At 40.0% G+C, this 17,219-nt stretch overlaps 1 protein-coding gene across 1 annotated transcript in view; it reads left to right on the forward strand.

Annotated features, from left to right (window-relative positions):
* Window positions 1-576: 576 nt before the first annotated feature.
* myo15b (myosin XVB) overlaps window positions 577-17,219 on the forward strand; it is a 68,122-nt gene continuing 51,479 nt past the window's right edge. The window contains exons 1-8 of the mRNA XM_087845225.1: window positions 577-894; window positions 991-1,086; window positions 3,027-3,158; window positions 13,262-13,387; window positions 13,465-13,542; window positions 15,093-15,241; window positions 15,680-15,725; window positions 16,378-16,502. Coding sequence (XP_087701351.1) covers window positions 577-894; window positions 991-1,086; window positions 3,027-3,158; window positions 13,262-13,387; window positions 13,465-13,542; window positions 15,093-15,241; window positions 15,680-15,725; window positions 16,378-16,502 — 1,070 coding nt within the window. The remainder of the gene's footprint in view (window positions 895-990; window positions 1,087-3,026; window positions 3,159-13,261; window positions 13,388-13,464; window positions 13,543-15,092; window positions 15,242-15,679; window positions 15,726-16,377; window positions 16,503-17,219) is intronic.

Below are 17,219 nucleotides of genomic sequence, written 5' to 3' on the forward strand. Positions count from 1 at the left end.
CTGGTTGGGCATCCTTTAGCAGCAACAACTGCAATCAAGTTTTTACGATAACTGTTAATGAGTCTTGAACAGCACTGTGGAGGAATTTTGGCAGACTCGTCATTGCAGAATTGTTGTAATTCAGCAACATTGGAGGGTTTTCAAACATTACCACCTATTTAAGGTCATGCCACAGAATCTTAATTGGATTCAGGTCAGGACTTTGACTAGTCTTCTTTTTTTTTCAAAAGCCATTCAAAGGTGGACTTGCTGGTGTGTTTTAGATTCTTGTCCAGCTGCAGAACCCAAGTACACTTCAACTTGAGGTCATGAACAGATGTCCGGACATGCTCCTTCGGAGTGCTTTGGTAGACAGCAGAACTCATCGTTCCATTTACCACAGCAAGTCTTCCAATTTCTGAGCAGGATTACTTTTTATATTTTTCAATTTTATTTATTTATTTTCCTAAGCATTCCATCTTAGTTTCAATCACCTAGGTAAAGCAAAGTGACGCATTGAGTCTATTTAGTATTTATGCAAGGGTGTTTATACACCACTAATTTAAGTTTCTGTTTATTGGATAATTTGGTCTTTCAATGTGGGCAAGATGTGGGTCTAGCTTCAAAAATTACAATATCTTTCCTATAATTTCACTCAAAAGTAGTTTTTCTTTTAATCCATGGTTGAAAGCCGCTTCTTTCAATTCTATAGCCTTGAATTTTTTTGTCAGTCTATCTGAGAGCAGTAAAGTGACTTTTATCTCTGGTTTCCTTTTTTTTCTCCTCTCTAGAGATGCCATTGCTAAAGCCTTGTATTCTGTTCTTTTTGACTGGTTGGTGGAGCAGATTAATGAGTGGCTGAGTCCCACAGAAATGGACAGCACCGTGGGCATAGTTGACATTTATGGATTTGAGGTAACTGTCCAGTTTGGACTTTGGTCTGGAAACGTCCAAGTAATTAAGCATATTCTTGTGTAGATAAATTCACAATGGTCCTGTGATCTTATGCAGAACCTGGGAGTGAACAGCTTTGAGCAGCTGTGTATCAACTTTGCCAATGAGCATCTGCAGCATTTTGTCAACAAGGCAGTAATCACTCAGGAACAGGTCAGTGTGTTGTATACTGCCCATGAATTATCAACCATCAGAGTCACCCATTACAAGCGGGTTTTACGTATTCTGAGTAAGTTATTTAGAAATATCATAATAATATGCTATAACTTGATTAAATTATTGAATTACTACAAAAGAAAAAAGGAAAAAGAAAATCCCCAATCCCTGGTAGATATTTCACAAGACTTGCTGAATGCTTCAACTTAATGTAACATTTAAATTCAGTTGACCTTTTGGGAGAAAAAAAAGATTTGCCTTTAAGATTTAAGAGCTTTACCTACAACATCATAGATGGGTTGTACGATTTGCTCTTTGTCTAGCCTCTCACCTGGGACCAATTTGCCAGAGTGAGGAGTGTCCAATAGGGTTTGCTGGAAGAGTATGGGATGTCTGGCCCATTGTTACAGGCTATTTGGACCCTGTACATCTGCAGAAAGAGAATAGTCTGTAATCAGTGTTGGGGAGTAAGGGAATACATGTACCGCCGTTACGTATTTAAAATACAAAATATGAGTAACTGTATTCCGTTACAGTTACCGTTTAAAAAGGTGGTATTTAGAATACAGTTACTTTGTTGAAATAAATGGATTACACGGCGGTACTTCCCTGTTTCATATTGTGGCGGGTCAGGACTGTTTGGGTTTTGTTTGACAGCTACGTTCTGTTGTTCCAGGTGGCAGCGGTACGGTTGCCATGGTTACATGGTGCCGCTCTCTCTCTGCGTGTTTCCTGGGTGAGAGAGCGCCCGTTGTTGTTGTGCTAAGCTAATAGGCAGAATGCTACAGGTATAGCTCTAAAGAATGTAGCATCATAGGCAGTGTAGTCCGTGCTGCAGGGAGAATGGACTGCCATACCCGTTATGTGTCTGTGAGCGAGGGAGGGAGAAAAAGGAAAAGTACAGCTGTCATCAAGCAAAAACGGGAGCTGGAAGCATGTAAATATAATAATAACCACTGCAGCCAAGAAGAGAGCCTGACGAGCCCAGTTGTAAGTAAGCTATTAAGACTCGACTGTACACCGTGTTCGTGTTTTCCTCCGAAACAATAAGTTCCGTTGGAGCAGCCTTTCAACGCCTCTCTCTGTCTCTGCTAGCAAAGTTGACCCAGACAACAAAGTAAAGCTAGTTTTCGGCTATGAGTCGACACAGAACCCACCGTATTAGCCAGAGGTCCCTTTACTACGGTTCGGAGCCGCGGACCTTCAGTAACAGTAATAAATCACAGCAATAGTACATTCATGTAGTTGTAAACAGCATGATAATATATTAAGTAATCCAAAGTATTCCGTTACGTTACTCCCATTGAGTAACGTAACGGAATACATTACAGAATACATTTTGGGGCATGTATTCTGTATTCTGTAATGGAATACATTTTAAAAGTAACCTTCCCAACACTGTCTGTAATGCTGGCATTAAATAGGATTTTTTTGGTGAGTGTTGGGCTCTGCCAGGACTGCCCTTTGTCACTGATTACATTCATAATTTTTATTGACAAAATATTTAGGCATAGCCAAGTGGCGGAGGCTCTTCATGTTGTTGGCCCAAAGAATTTCAGAAGATAATGTGGTACTGTTGGCTTGTTCAGGTGGTGACCCCCAGCTCTCACTGACAAGGTTTGCAGCCAAAGTGTAGAGGAGGGGGAATGAGCACCTTCAAGTTCAAGAACATGGTTCTTAGCTAGAAAAGGGTTGAATGCGAACTTCAACTCTTGGAAGAGGTTGTTGCCTCAAGTGCATGGGTTTATCTCGGGGTCTTATTCACCAGTGAGAGTGGAGCAAGGGATTGGCAGCCATCCATGTAGCAGAAATTAGTTCCTGATGTTTTTTAAAAATAAAATCAGGATTTGTAACTTTTTATGTGTGAGCATCTTTTATAAATGTTTTCATGCCATTTAATTGACGTCAGTTTGTATCACTGTGTCTGTGTCCTGCAGGAGGAGTACAGTGCAGAACACATCCATTGGCATCATGTACCACTTAAGCACTTCCACTCCTGTCTGGAGCTAATCTCCTCCAAGCCACATGGCATCCTCCGCATACTGGACGACCAGACCTGCCTCCCGCAGGTACGCACACACACACACACACACACACACACACACACACACACACACACACACACACACACAGATTGTATACAAGTTATATAAGCTGTAAGGTGCAATATAAAGAATCAGGTCCAAGGAGCAAGTGGTCAGTTTAATATAAGGTGCAATGTAATCAGTGGTAGTGCACACTGAGTAAGAGGTAAAGACTAGAGGTTGCATTATACTATAATAAGTAGGGTTTATAAATAGAGGTGGGAATTTTATTTATAAATACAGTGAAAATATCCAAAAAGGTTAACAGCTCAGTTAACCTTCAATCAGGGTGGAGGTTAGGCATGTTTGACAGCCTGTGGGTAAAAACGTTTATTGCGTCTGTTTGTTGACCTGATCGACCTGTAGCAATTTACCAGAGGGAAGGAGGGAAAAAAGTGAGTGTCCAGGGTGCAAGGGCTCCTTGATGATGATACCGGCTTTCCGCTGAAGTCTGCCAGTATAAAAGTCTCTGAGGAAGGTTAGTGCAGTGCCTATTGCCCACTCTGCCGCCCTCAGCAACCGCTGCAGTTTTTTCTTCTCCTCCATGGTAGAGCAGTTAAACCAGAGTGTACAGCAGTACTTAGTACACTCTCAGTAATTAGCTGTTTTTGAGGTAAATGGGCCTGACGCAACTTCCTGAGAAAGTACAGCCTTTGTTGTGTTTTTTCTACCTGGTGAGAAATGTTTGTGGACCAGGTGAGGTTGGCCGAGATATGGACCACGAGGAACTTGAAGCGTTCTACCCTTTCTACCTCTTCCTCATCGATATAGAGGGTAGAGTGCTCCAATCGCTTTGTTCTCCTCAAGTCAATTATCATCTCCTTGGTCTTGGCTGTGTTCAGATACAGGTTATTGTTGTTGCTCAGATGCTGAACCGCCTCTCTGTAGACTGAATCACTGTTCAGTCTACTATCGATATCGATAGTAGTGTCATCAGCAAATGTTATAATGGTGCTACTGGTGTGAATTGGAGAACAGTCATGGGTAAAAAATGAATATAAGAGTGGACTGAAGACACACCCCTGTGGGATGCCTACGTTCAGATTGAGGGTGGAGGTGGTGTGCTCTCCCATCCTGACGTCCTGGGGTCTGTCACTCAGGAAGTCCAGTATCCAGTTTGCAGGGTTGAACTGTGTTGAAGGAGGATCTGAAGTCCACAAACAGCATCCTCATATAACTGTTACTACTGTCCAGATGTGTGAGGGTTGTGTGAAGAACTGTTATGTCAACCTCTGTTGACCTGTTTGCCCTGTATGCAAACTGGTATGAATTGAGGTCTGCAGGAATGACAGCCCTAATGTGTGACATGATAAGTTTCTCAAAACATTTGGCGATTATTGGTGTTAAAGCAATTGGACAGTAGTCATTCAAGCAGCTCACCGTGTTCTTCTTGGGCACTGGAACGATGGTGGCTGACTTAAAGCAGGATGGTACTACAGACTGTAGCAGTGAGAGGTTGAAGATGGTGGTGAAAACCTCTGCTAGTTGGTCTGCACATGCCTTAAGCACTCTTCCTGCTACACTGTCTGGACAAGCTGCTTTCCTCGCATTGACTCTGCGCAGTGTGGTTCTGACCTGATGCTGTTTCAGCTGGATGAGGATATTTACCCTCCTGCTACTGGTATCACTGTTTAGTTTGCTCAAAGCGAGCAAAGAACTAGTTTAGGGTGTCGGGTAAGGTGATATCCGGAGAGTTTGTTTGTGTGCGATTATCTGTGTAGCCAGTAAGTGTCTTGATCCCCTGCCACTGGTTTCTGGAGTTGTTTTGTTGAAATTATGCTGACCTCACTAAAGTTTGTTGCAGGCAACGTAATTTCAGCTATACAGCTAGCTTAACATTCTTTATTCCCAGCACTTCATCCTCCAAGAAACAGGCCGCTTGTTGTGTTTGGCAGGATTTAATGATGAAAATAAACTGTCTCTCTCTTTTATAAAACTGTACAAAAAAAAGGAATACAAAATACACAATGAAGACATGTTCCATTACACTGGAGAATAACATTGCTCTAGTGAAAGATACATGACCACAAATGAAGCATCTGCTGAAAAAATACCTGCCTCCATATGATTTAACCCAAAATAGTTACTAATACACATTAAATGTATAGGAACGTACGGATGAAGCCAATATTGTGGACTTAAACACCAGGATTGCAGAGATTTCCATCAGATTACAAATTTTTTCACTGCAGCAGCAGAAGAGCACACTACTTCCTGTAGACCACTTCCTCTACAAAAAAGTTACCACTAGGTGGTAGTAACACTTCTAAACAACTATAATATGTCCGTTCCATGACAGAAATGTTCCTCGATATGCTGTTTGCATTTGCGCTTGGCTTTTTTCAGCCCTTTAGCAGAGATTGGCGTGCCTCTTTGTAGGCTTGTTGATCTCCTGATTTGAAGGCATTGTCACATGCTCTTAATAGAGATCACACCTCGCTGTTGAGACATGGCTTCTGGTTTGGGAACACTTTAACAGTCTTTGTTGTTGTTACACTCTCAGTACAAAAGTTGTATGAGAGTATGGCAGATGTGTGGCCCTCCAAGTCTGATCCTTCAGCAAATATACCCAAAACCATGTTGTCAAAACAGTCCTGTAGGGCTGTGGTGGCTTCCACGGTCCACACTTGTACTGTTTTTACAAATGGTCTGTGTCTGAATTAGAGGTTTACAGTGAGGAACGTAAGTATTTGAACACCCTGCGATTTTGCAAGTTCTCCCACTTAGAAATCATGGAGGGGTGTGAAATTCACATTGTAGGTGCATTCCCATTGTGAGAGACAGCATTAAAAAAAAAAATTCAAGAATTCATTGTTTGATTTTTAAAGAATTTATTTGTATTGCACTGCTGCACATAAGTACCTGGCAATCAGCAAGAATTCTGGCTCTCAAATACCTGTTAATATGTCTTTCAAAAGTCCACTCCTACTCCACTTATTAATCTAAATTAGTAGCCACTGTCTGAGCTCTTTAAAGACACCTGTCCACCCAACAGTCAGTCAGACTCCAACTACTACGATGGGCAAGACCAAAGAGCTGTCAAAAGACATCAGAGACAAAATTGTGGACCTCCATAAGGCTGCAAAGGGCTACGTGGCAATTGCCAAGCAGCTTGGTGAAAATATATCAACTGTTGGTGCAATTGTTAGAAAATGGAAGAGGCTAAAGACGACTGTCAGTCTCCCTCGGACTGGGGCTCCATGGAAGATCTCACCTTTTGGGGTATCACTGATGATAAGAAAGGTGAGCCCAGAACTGCACTGGAGGAGCTGGTCAATGACATGAATAGAGCTGGGACCACGGTGTCAAAGGTCAGTGTCGGTAGAACACTACGCTGTCTTGGGGGTGTCCAAATTCATGGGCTGCATCGTCCTGAGGCTGCATTTGTAGGCCGATAACATCACAGCGACGCGACAAAGGCTGTCCAAATTCGTAGGCTCCTCCGAATGCAGCCGACAAATGTATCCTCCTTTTCCCTGAATTTGAAGGATGGGTCGGGTGTGTCCTTCGTGGTCCACATATCCCAGAATTCATAGCGCGGCCCAGCCAATTCCAGTCTTCAACAATGGCGGCTGCTACTAAGTTTTTAATATTACTCTTATTATTCTTTCTGGGTCACAAAATAAAGTTTTAACATATTTTCAGGTGAGAATGTAGCTGTGTAAACATCAAATATCTGCTCGGTTCACCAAGATATCACACATTTGTAAAAGTGTTCCGACATTTTCGGAGACGTCTGCTACCCTCCAGCTCGATAGCTAACCGGGAGCTTGAGGGTCACTGGAGCCGCCGAGAACGGCAAACTCCCGGCACATCATTTTCAGCTCTTTGCGGTCTTTCGCTACTCAGGTTAAACGTAATATATAAGTCACTTAGATAACCTAAAAATGTTATTGTTTGGCTTTTTTCAGTGTTTTATTTGTTCAGAAATCGGTTTGGCTGACATTAAAGTTATTAGATTAGATTAGATGAAATAAAACTTTATTAATCCCCCGGGTGGTTTTCACACAGCTGAATAAACGTCAAACAGAAAACTGATTAAACAGAAGTGTGAGACGGTCGAGAATTTACGCCAGTGCCCTGTTATATTTTAGATAGCAAGGAGCAGATGGCCGAGTTTATTAAACTCCACCGAGACAGCGGTGACGCAAATCTGAAGGCTAGACCGTCCAATTTCACAGCCGTTTACTTCCGGCCTACCCGACCTTCTGAGGACCCAGCCCACATAGCCCGCGAAGGCCGGGTCCTCAGGAGGATGCAGCCCATGAATTTGGACACGACTATGGTCTCAAGTCATGCTTTGCATTGAAGGTTCCCCTCTCAAGTCATCACATGTCCAGGGCCCTTCTGGGAGAAAGTCATGTGGTCAGATGAGACCAAAATAGAACTTTTTGGTCTCAACTTCACTCGCTGTGTTTGGAGGAAAAAGAAGGATGACATCATCCTTTGGGGGTGCTTTTCTGTGAAGGGGACAGGGTGACTGCACTGTATTAAGGAGAGGATGAATGGGGCCATGTATTGTGAGATTTTGAGCAACAACCTCCTTCTGTCTGTCAGAGCATTGAAGATGGGTCGTGGCTGGGTCTTCCAACTGACAATGACCCAAAGCACACAGCCAGGTTAACCAAGGAGTGGTTATCCTGTAAGAAGGATATCAAGGTTCTGGAGTGGCCTAGCCAGTCTCCAGGCCTAAATCCAATGAAAAATCTTTGGAGGGAGCTGAAACTCTGTGTCGCTCAGCAGAGGCGGAGCCAGAGATTTTATACACCCGGGGCCTAGCCCTAAAGGATAGTATGCATGTGGGATGGGGGGAGGGTTGAAAGGACTGAAAGATTTATTAGGCTGTGTTCTGAGTTTTGTTCAAAAAAGAATAACTTAATATAGGAAAAAATATATATCACATATGCAGGACACCTTAAACTAGTTTTTTAATTAAGCAGCGAGGCAGAACAAACCCCAATTCAGCCAGATCCAGAACTGATCCGGTATTAAACAGGACTACAACAGTTCAAAATCACGACTACTTAGGACTTAACCAAAACAGAACCAGAATCAAAGCACTAAAAAATCATCATAGACCTGCACTACACTTATTTTTTAATTCTACCTAAGTCCACTATTTAGATTCAGAAAGGTTTACATAACTATTTAGCCTTGTTGTGCAAACAAGCCTGCATAACTTAATAAATAGAGAATTTGAAAAATAACAAACCTAAAAAGATACACTAGGTACCAGATGCATGTTCTGATGAGTTTTGTCAAACAACCATTTGACTAACATGTCTGTCTCACCTGCTCTTGTTCCATCTCTGTTCTGTCCTCACTCTCCTCTCCATCTCCCTCTCTGTTCCTCTCTCTCCCTCTCTGTGCTGACAATCAAGCCAAACACCAACATCATCAAATATACAGTTGAAACCAGATTTTTATAAACTCTTCAGATAAAAACACAAACACTTTTTTAATTGTAAAACATCAAATCAGACTGTTTTTTATTGATAAAATATAAATATAAAAACCATATTTGTTAAATTTAAGAGTAAAGAGAGAAATTGTCTGTATTTCTTAATTGCAAATGAACCCAAATTGTATTCAAAATTCAGCCACACTTATGGAGGGCCACAATTCTTTTCCTGGTGTTTTGGTTGATATCACTTGATTTTCCCATGTCAAAGAAACAGACTCTGTGTTTTGCCTTTTATGCATCCACAGGTGTGCCACCAATTTACTCACATGGACTCTACTAACCTATCAGAAGCTTCTTCAGCTCAGAATGGAATCGTCTGGAGTTTTCTTATTAATTAAAGACACAATAAACTTAGTGTATATATACTGGGGTGATAAAAAAGAGACAGCTCTCTCTCTTTATTCTGACATTTAACTAATTTAAAAGATATTTCAATATTTATTCATCTAAAACAAAACAAGTTTCCTCTAAATTGATGTTTAACAGTTTTTTCCCTAAAGTGTGTGTAAATATCTGGTTTCAACTGTGAATATACTGCTGTGCATTGAAATTCCTCGTTTTGCATAGAAATATATTGAACAACATACAAAGCATAATATATAAAATAACATTTACCTGAGGTTTTTCTTTGAAAGAAGCCCCTTATCTCCATTGTTGTGTTCATCAGTACATAACTGAAACTGATTTAGAGAGTTTGTTTAGCCGTGGAGGGTAACAACTGAAAATATGAAATAAACACACATGTCAGCTAAGACTCTCTAAAAAAACAGCTTTGTTGTTCGGCTTTTCATTTCGCCATTTGTTGATTCACTCGAAGTTCAAGTAACGTAATATGGGTCAAGTGATCAGTTTGATATTAATCTTTTGTGATACACCGTCATATTTACATTATTTGTACAGTACGAATGATTTGCTTTGGTACCTGCTCAAACTTAAGCTCTCCTCTGTTTGCATGTCTGCACTTCTCCTACAGCAAACTCGCAGGCAGCAGCTTCTCCCCCCTCGCTAACATGTGCTGTGCTCAGTCGCCAAATGCCTGAGCTCGGATCATACCAAAATTAGGGGGAATTTACGACGGTGCGCTACGTGCTTCAAATATTGTGTGTAGTTTTTGTTTTATACAGTTGTCAGTCAGGCATCTAACTAACAAATTACACTCCAAAAGACCCAAAAGATTCTGAAAAACAACCCGGGCTTAAGCCCAGTAAGCCACCCCCGGTCCGCTGATGTCGTTCAGCGAGCGCCCCGAAACCTGACAGATCTAGAGAAGATCTGTGTGGAGGAGTGGGCCAAAATCCCTGTTGCAGTTTGTGCAAACCTGGTCAGCAATGACAGGAAACGTTTGACCTCTGTAATTGCAAACAAAGGCTTCTGTACCAAATATTAACACTGATTTTCTCAGGTGTTCAAATGCTTATGTGCAACAGTGTAATACAAAAAAAATCTTTAAAAATCATACAATGTGATTTCCTGAATTGTTTTTTAAATGCTGTCTGTAACAGTAAGAACGCACCTACAATGTGAATTTAAGACCCCCCCCCCACATAATTTCCAAGTGGGAGAACTTCGCAGAGTGTTCAAATACTAATGATTATTGTTCAAATACTTTACAAAGGGAAAAAGGTGTTCATCTTCACAGATTTCACTCTAGCAGTGTCTAAGCGGAGGGCTGCCTTCACCAAAGTGAAAAAGAAGTTTTAACAACAATTTGGCCTCAGATATCCATCCACTTTACACATCACCTTGCCAAGCAGTCAGAGGCATAGATTTGAGGATCCAAATGAGGCTTTGATTGAGATGATTAAGAAGAACACGGAACCAGAGGGGACCTGAATATTTGGGAGAAACCTGCCTTGGCAGGCTGGCTGACGGCCTGACCTCCCATGTGAGGCAACAGTTGTCTTAATATCTGGTCCAGTACTAACTTTATTTAGATTCTGTTTATGACTTTTTAGACATTTATATGTACTGGTCCCTGTTGTTACTCTGTTCAGGAGCAACTCTTTTTTTTCTTTCTTTTCTTTTTCTTTTATAAAGGGGGGGTGAGCAGTGTTTGGACTCAATTGTTTTGTGGACCGGGGAGAACTTAGTTACCTAGTTTCCAGTATCTGAGGCAGCATTTATCTGTGAACGCTATTGTTTTTTGACCTTCCTCTGGTTCACTCCCACATTTCTGCACACAACCTTCAATGAAGTCTACACAAACAACTCTCAAATTATGTGAATCTATAACTTTTCGACTTATTGTATTGTGAATGCTCAGTAGTACAATTAACTACTGAAGTGATCTAAAATTAAATACAGTCCCCATACCACTTGCCAGCACAGGTTTTGTAAATTTTTTCCAAATGTTTCTAGTCCTCACAGAACCAGCTGCAAAAGAAGACCACAAATATGTTTCATGCTTGATAAAAATATGTAATATATGAAATGAGACTTATGTGTGCTGTTTTTTTCTGCGGTGGATGGAGCAGCTCCAAAGTTTGCTTTTCTTCATGCTGGAGTTTGTTGATCAGATGCTTTGATCAACAAAGCATTTCTGTCAGAATCTGCAGTTTATACAGTACAAATAAAATGTTCACGTTTCTCCAACGTTGTCTTCCCAACAGTTTCACTAACATCTACACTGGATGGCCAGGAAGCGTTTGCGATGTCTTATCGGGCGCTTCTCCAGAGCTGATAATTGGCGTCTGTCTTGTGTCAGTGACGTAAAAGACGGATTTAATGCAACATGACCGTTCAAACAGCAGTCGCTTTCTAAAACATCAGATATGTATCGGATTCAGTACCATATACAAAAGTGACCTAGATCGGATTTGAAAATATCGGATTTGTGCCGTTCACGCTGTCACACCATGATCGGATATGGGTCGCATAGGGTCAAAAAAGTTGGATTTGATGCGCTTTTGTGGTACATATGCTTTCTTCAGCAAGGGGACTTCAGGATTTCACTTCACTTCACGGCGTAGTGTGGTACCAACTGTGTTCTTGGTGACTATGGTCCCAGCTGCTTTGAGATCATTAACAAGTTCTTCCCGATTAGTTCTGGGTTGGTTCCACACAGTTCTCATTACCATTGAAACTCCACAAGGTAAGAAGAGTTCCAAACTGAGGGTGGTTGGTAGTTATTTTATGACTCTTCCATTTACGACTAATCGCACCAGTTGTTGTCACGGTCTCACCCAGCTGCTTGGCAGTGGTTTTGTACCATATAGGACTTCTATACATAGACTACACAAACTACCATCACCACTGTGCAAGATTTAATTTATGTCCCATAACCCACACTGTAAATATAAAACACAATTTTTTTCTGATATTTATATATTTGATATTTTTTAATACTGAGTTACTGTTCATATGTATATAGTCCAGAACTGTGCACCTCATCCCCCCTTTTCCCCCCACATGTCTGCCTTTCATCTCCCTGACACACATGATACTGAAACCATGTTACAATCCGGTAAAGAGTCCCACTGTAAACACTGCCAGGTAGGAACCAAAATTACCTCCTACGCATCCCATAATGAATACCTAAAGGTAAATATTAATGAATTAGTTAAATATATAATATCAAGTATGCAAAATCATGAAATAATAGTGCAAAACCTTCCTTTGCTTAAAGTAGAAATTTCCTCATTTTAACTTGCAAACAAAATAGTGCACATGAAACCTCAAGATAGGCCGTATAACGTAGAACAAATGATTCAGAAAATGTTCAAAAATCATTTCTAGTGAAACAGCAGTAATGTATATGTGAACAGTTAACAAAAGGTGTCATGAACCAAACATTTTAAAAGAGAAAGACATAAGGGTCTGGCCATATGCAACAAAAGTCCATTATGTGACAAAGACTCTGTATTTAAGTGGTTCCCTCTCACATCTAGTGCGGTACGTAAGTCTGGTGGACACATTGCAATTCATGGTGAAAGAGGAGGAAGGAGCATGTTACTCTTAAAAACATCCCACTGTAAATAAAGCGAGGTATGAAATAAAATTACTTCTCACAGCGTGGCATAGTAAACAACTTAAATATAACACATAAAATTCTGAGAAAAATAATAATGAAGCATTTAATTATATAATAAACTCAATTAGGCAAAAATTATATAATAATATTGCAAACTGTAATGTGGAACATAAATTAATATTCTAATCTATTCAAATTAAATGTGACAACAACAAAAACGAGTTACAAGTGCAATAGGCTACAAGGCTACAAGATACATGACATATAGCACATACAGTGCAATCTTCATAACTGTTTTGTCCGGTTCTAGCTTGCACAGTGTGTGCAAGCAAGAGGTGCACGCTAATACAATCAACACTGCTGTAAAGGGGCCTCTGCAGAGATTCCACAGACCTCCTTTAACAGAATTGCCTGGAATAACCAGTGAATTGTGGGATAGCTTTTTGCAACCAGAGCAGTTGCCCTGGTGACTGTTAAAAATAATCCAGGTAAAAAGGCATTCACATTAGCTTCATGTTTCAAGGTGCTCCTATCTTTTGTACACAATCTCTAGTGCTTTTTCCTTTTTCTCTACATCTGTGTGTGTTTTTTTTAAACTTTGAAGTAAAGCTTAATTGTTCTTCTGGGATGGTTGTGGGGGTATGTCACTGACAGGCCACTGACCACACATTCCTCCAGAAGTGCCACTACCATCATGGAAACAGCCTCTACTATGCCAAGCCCAGGAACCCTTTGCCAGTCTTCACTATTTACCACTATGCTGGACCTGTCACTTATCAGGTATTGACCACCCTGTTGTATACAGTGTGCGTATTAATGTTTAATTTAAAAAAAATAATATAACCATCTTTTTCCAGGTTCATCATTTCCTGAATAAGAACCACGACCAGTTTAGGACAGAAGTGGTGGAGCTATTTGCCAGGAGTCGCAGTAAGGTAAACCACGTGACATTGGAGTCAAACAGGGTGTATATACTACCCATTCATAAAAGTATGGCTACTCTCTACTTGTAGGGAAATCACACAGCAGCTAAGAGTAAGTTGAATATAAATGAAAATGTTTGGTGTTTTCGCGTTTGTTGGTTTGTTTTTATTTTGTCTTACTTCGCGAGTTGGTTATTAGATGCTGCTCCTGCCGGTCAGAAAATCCCCCGCCGCCCCGCCCTCTCCTCTCTGCGCCGGAAGCAGCAGGCGCACCTCGCAAACGAAGGGCGCCCTTACTCCCAGCAAATGGGCGATAGAAAACCGATCGGTGCTTATGCCATTCCCAATATGCACTGGCTGACGTCGGGGCAGCACGAGTACGAGCATTTTTTTTTTTTTTTTGCCAATGCCCGTGATGCCGCCCCAGGCAACCGCCCGTGTCGCCCGTATCTAAAACAGTGATTATTTAAGACTTTGTATGTGAGGAGCAGGATTTTGAATTCAATTCATAGAGTTAGAGTCACTCAGGGGTGTTGATTTATTTAAACTAACATAATCATCCTGCTGTAACCAGGTTTCTGTAAGGCAGAGTAAGTCAGTTTGTTGATCAATTATTAAGTCATGTACTAACAGAGACTTGGAGGAGAGAGACCTAATGTTTAATAATCCACATTTCACTGTTTTACTCTTTGGTTCAGATGTGGATACTGTATTGTTCTTTCTTTGTGATCTTTTGTTTAAGTTGTTTGTTGCTGGTTTTTAGTTTGTTTTTTACAATAACTGGGCTGCTGATGGCATATCTTTGTCTAAAATAAGGATAGTGAATTGCTATTCATAAAAACTGACTATGGTAGTAACACAGCTGTGAAGAATTGTTCACGGTCACATCCTGTGGGCTTTGCTTTTGCACAGTGGGAGTAATAGGAACAGTGTCCTCCATCTTTTATACAGTAATTGGCTGCAACATTGGCTGTTCATCCATAAAATTAGAAGTTTTTTGATATTTTCAATCTAATTTTAACAGATTAAAGTCGACTGCACTGAGAGATAAATGTAAACAATCTTATTGCTAGTTTGATATTTACCTTATTGTTCCTTAAAAGAGACAATGCGCCCTTAAAAGGGGTCAACATCCAAATATTCTGATGCTCATCACTGTCTGTCCTCACTCACTGCCCACCTTTCTTTTTCATCAGCGGCTGATGCTAGATATTATTCCAGTATCCTTTTAGTTTATAACCAAATATCAACAAAGTCTTGAAGTCTTTTTTAAAGGGCATAACTGATAGAGCTGACCAAATTTAGTCCAATAAAGGACATCTTTGATGTTTGGTGGGTGGTGTAGGCTCTAACTAAAAGTTATGAGACAGGTGGCTTTCCAACTGAGGGAACACTTTGTGTTTAGAGATAAAGCCTATTCTCATAACAGTTCTCACCAGAATGGGTGAGAATTACAATGTTCCAAGATTTAAACTGTTTTTCATATGTAGAATCAAGCACCTACAGATAAATTGCATATTTTATAGGGATATTTATACATTATAACTTTTATATGGCCACAGATGGTGTCAGAGCTGTTCCAGAAGGTTCAGGACAGTTACGTTCAGCAGACAGAGTTGGGCTGGAAGAGGAGGGGCCAGCGCCAACAGTCCACTACTGCTGCTTCGCATTTCCTCCAGTCCTTGACTGAACTTACCACCCGCTTGGAGAGGTACCAACAGAGGAAATTGGCTGATACAGAGCATCATTATCAAGTCTGTGGATTTGTTTGGAAGCCAGCTCAGTATCATCAGAAGGGAAACTTTTTCACTGCTTGTGTAGAAAATACAGTTTTAGCAAATGGGTTCCATTCGTAGTGCTGTCTTCATTTACTGTTGACCCTATGTCTCAATGCCAGTAAAAGCCATTGTTAATCTTTCAGGCAAAAATCATTTTTGAAGCATATATTAAATAGTTTTGACAGATTCATTTGATACAAGTTTAGTTATGATTATACAGCAACTTTTTTTGACAAGTAAACAAACGGTAGACACTGATGTCAAAACAAAATAGAGGATTTATTATTAAAAACATTTGCAGTTCAGGCTTTCTTGATTTTAACTCTGCCTTCAGGAATAACCTGTGTCTGTATTTTTCTTTGATATTCTAGATGCAAAACTTCCTTCATTCATTGTCTGAAGCCAAACTATGTCAAGGTAACAAGACCAGTTTTACAGTAATACACATATTTCTTTTCCATTAACTTGTGTAGAAATTGTTCTACATTACACATATGTCACAAGTCATGAGGTCTAAATCATCACTGAGGACTCTAACCCTAATTCTAACCCTATTTAGAATAATGAACAAAAAAATTGAATTCGGTTTACTTTTTTCCCTCAAAAAAGTACTATTTGCTTGTCTAGTAATGGTTTATGTTAGGGTTAGAGACTTGGGTTGGTATCATTATTACTGACAACTCAGGGCTCAGAAGTTTAAAGAAGGTCAACAATTTGAAGATGAAACCTGTGGATTGGGTTGCCATGAAATTACACTAGTTGTTCCTAGGTGTGTAATGCTTAGATTGAGATGTTGAGAACTGGGACCATGAAACCAAGATGCCAGTTTTTGTCAGCTACTCTGCTGTTTACCAATATGTAGCAGTAATGCTTGTATGACCATAATAAATAGGTTTTTTTGAACGACATAGTTTACATTTACAGTGAAATTTAAATGGATAAATGGTACAATGGATAAAAATCTCTTAAAGTAGTATTATGACATCCCTTACTATTCATGAAATTGGAGATTTTTTTAATTACAAGACAATGTAAAACCATGTGTTACTTCTCACATGTTTCTTATCAGCTTCCTGGTATCTTTGATGTGGACTATGTGTCAGCACAGCTGAGGCATGCGGGGTTGCTGGAGACCATCCACATCCGGAAAGAAGGCTTTCCAATAAGGATTCAGTACTCCTACTTTGTCTCAAGGTGCTGCAAACATACATACAGTGCTGAGCTCATTGGTAAAAGATAGTTTGCTTCTCACTTTCCTCCAAGCAGATGATCATTCATGAACGTTAATGTAGCTCAAACTACATGCAACTATTCACTCTTTTCAGTTTAAATTTATAAACAAAAATTCAGAGTGTTTCAATTTCAATAAAACAGTGGTGTGAAAAACCAGAGTAAAAAACACAAGTGAATCTAAGATAAATGACTGTATTTTTTAAAATAAAAATAAACAAACAAAAGAAAATGTGAAGGGAGAAGTGGGTCCTGAATGTTATTCGGCTTCCAAAATGGGGAATAACAAAAAATTTGAGAAACACTGCCATAAACATATGCAGAAAGCTTATTGTTGACAGATTTAATCGATTTGTCAAAGACTAAAACTACAGACATTTAATTTTTTGTTTAGTGTCTGTTAATCATAAGAACTTTGGCATGCACTTAAGTAGGATTTTTATTATAGGACTGTTACTTCTATCTAGGGCTGCTCGATTATGGCAAAAATGATAATCACGATTATTTTCACTGAAATTGAGATCTCGATTATTTGACGATATTTATTTAACCCTTTAAGACCTACCATAGAACCAAGTCCGCCAGAGCTTATATTATTTTTTTACATGCTATAGTGCCATTTGTGGGAGCATTTCAAGTTGCTATACATCAATACAACTGTTATAGCCCATATTTTAATAA

This window comes from Neolamprologus brichardi, chromosome 8, assembly GCF_056152115.1.
Source record: "Neolamprologus brichardi isolate AB-2024 chromosome 8, ASM5615211v1, whole genome shotgun sequence".
NCBI lineage: Eukaryota > Metazoa > Chordata > Actinopteri > Cichliformes > Cichlidae > Neolamprologus > Neolamprologus brichardi.